The 1,016-nt window shown below is 46.6% G+C and overlaps 1 protein-coding gene across 3 annotated transcripts in view; it reads right to left on the bottom strand.

Moving 5' to 3' along the window:
- The window catches only part of ATOX1 (antioxidant 1 copper chaperone), a 23,451-nt gene that overhangs the window by 9,388 nt on the left and 13,047 nt on the right, over nt 1-1,016 (bottom strand). The window contains exon 2 of one of the 3 annotated variants that reach the window (XM_011985293.1): nt 554-629. The exons of 1 other annotated variant lie outside the window; for it this stretch is intronic. In XM_011985293.1, the coding sequence (XP_011840683.1) occupies nt 554-629 (76 nt within the window). Of the gene's footprint in view, nt 1-553; nt 967-1,016 lie in introns of those variants that run through there. One more of the 3 variants, XM_011985292.1, reaches the window with a different exon arrangement.

The following is a 1,016-nucleotide window of genomic DNA, read 5'->3' as shown; positions in this document are numbered from 1 at the left end:
GGGAGACTCTGGCAAGAGAATTGCTTGAACCTAGGAGGCAGAGGTTGCGATGAGCCAAGATCGCACCACTGCACTCCAGGCTGAGCAAGAAGAGCAAAACTCCGTCTCAAAAAAAAAATTTTTTTTAACAGAAAATGACACTCAGATGTGTCATGCAGTATACACTGGAGATGACTAACATATTCACTAGTACTGCCATGGTTCCAGAGCTAGTCCTGGCAGTTCTAGTTAATTTGGCTAAATCCCAGCTCCACCATTTACTGACCATGTGATCCCAGATAAGTTAACGTCTCTGAATTTCAGCTGTCTCCTGTTTAACATGGAGCTAGTCAAACAAGCTATCTGAAATGGCTGTGGTGAGGATTAAATGATGTGATCCACATAAGAAACTAACAAGAGTAGTTGGTACGTGCTAAGTACTCAATACATTTTAGTTTTACTGTTATGATCAGCTTAACCCTAAGCCTCTCCTGCAACATCTGCATGCATCTGAACGTGGCATAAGTGCATCTGTCTCCTCTATCCCACCCCCAACTGAGGGCCACTCACTCACCTCCAAACTTATCAAGGACCCGAGAGACAGCTTCAGCACAGCTTCCACAGGTCATGTCCACAGAGAACACGTGCTTCTGAAACAAAGGGGGAGCATGACCCGAGCCCTGCAGAGTGACCCACACACAGTGCCAGCAGACAGGCCCACTCAGGGTCGAAAGAGAAGGCAGAGAGACTGGGTAGGACCTGGTTGGCATCAGACTCATCAGGAGCCTGTTTCTGAGCCCCCGTCTCTTCAACTATAGAGCAGCTAAGAGTTTCTACCTCATAGGTGGTATTCAATGGAATCATCCCCATAAATCCTTTAGCAGTGTCTGGCACACAGTGAATAGAATCACCTGGAGATCTAGTTTAAAATGCTTTTTCCCAGTCCTACCTTCAAAGCACTGATTCTTGAGCTATGAGCTTTGTCTCAGGGCCACCAATAACTCTGACAGGGATGGGCCCCCATACTTCTAACAATG

The sequence above is a fragment of the Mandrillus leucophaeus genome, unplaced genomic scaffold (genome assembly GCF_000951045.1).
Source record: "Mandrillus leucophaeus isolate KB7577 unplaced genomic scaffold, Mleu.le_1.0 Scaffold282, whole genome shotgun sequence".
Taxonomy (NCBI): Eukaryota; Metazoa; Chordata; class Mammalia; order Primates; family Cercopithecidae; genus Mandrillus; species Mandrillus leucophaeus.
This window is presented reverse-complemented; position numbering and strand designations above follow the sequence as displayed.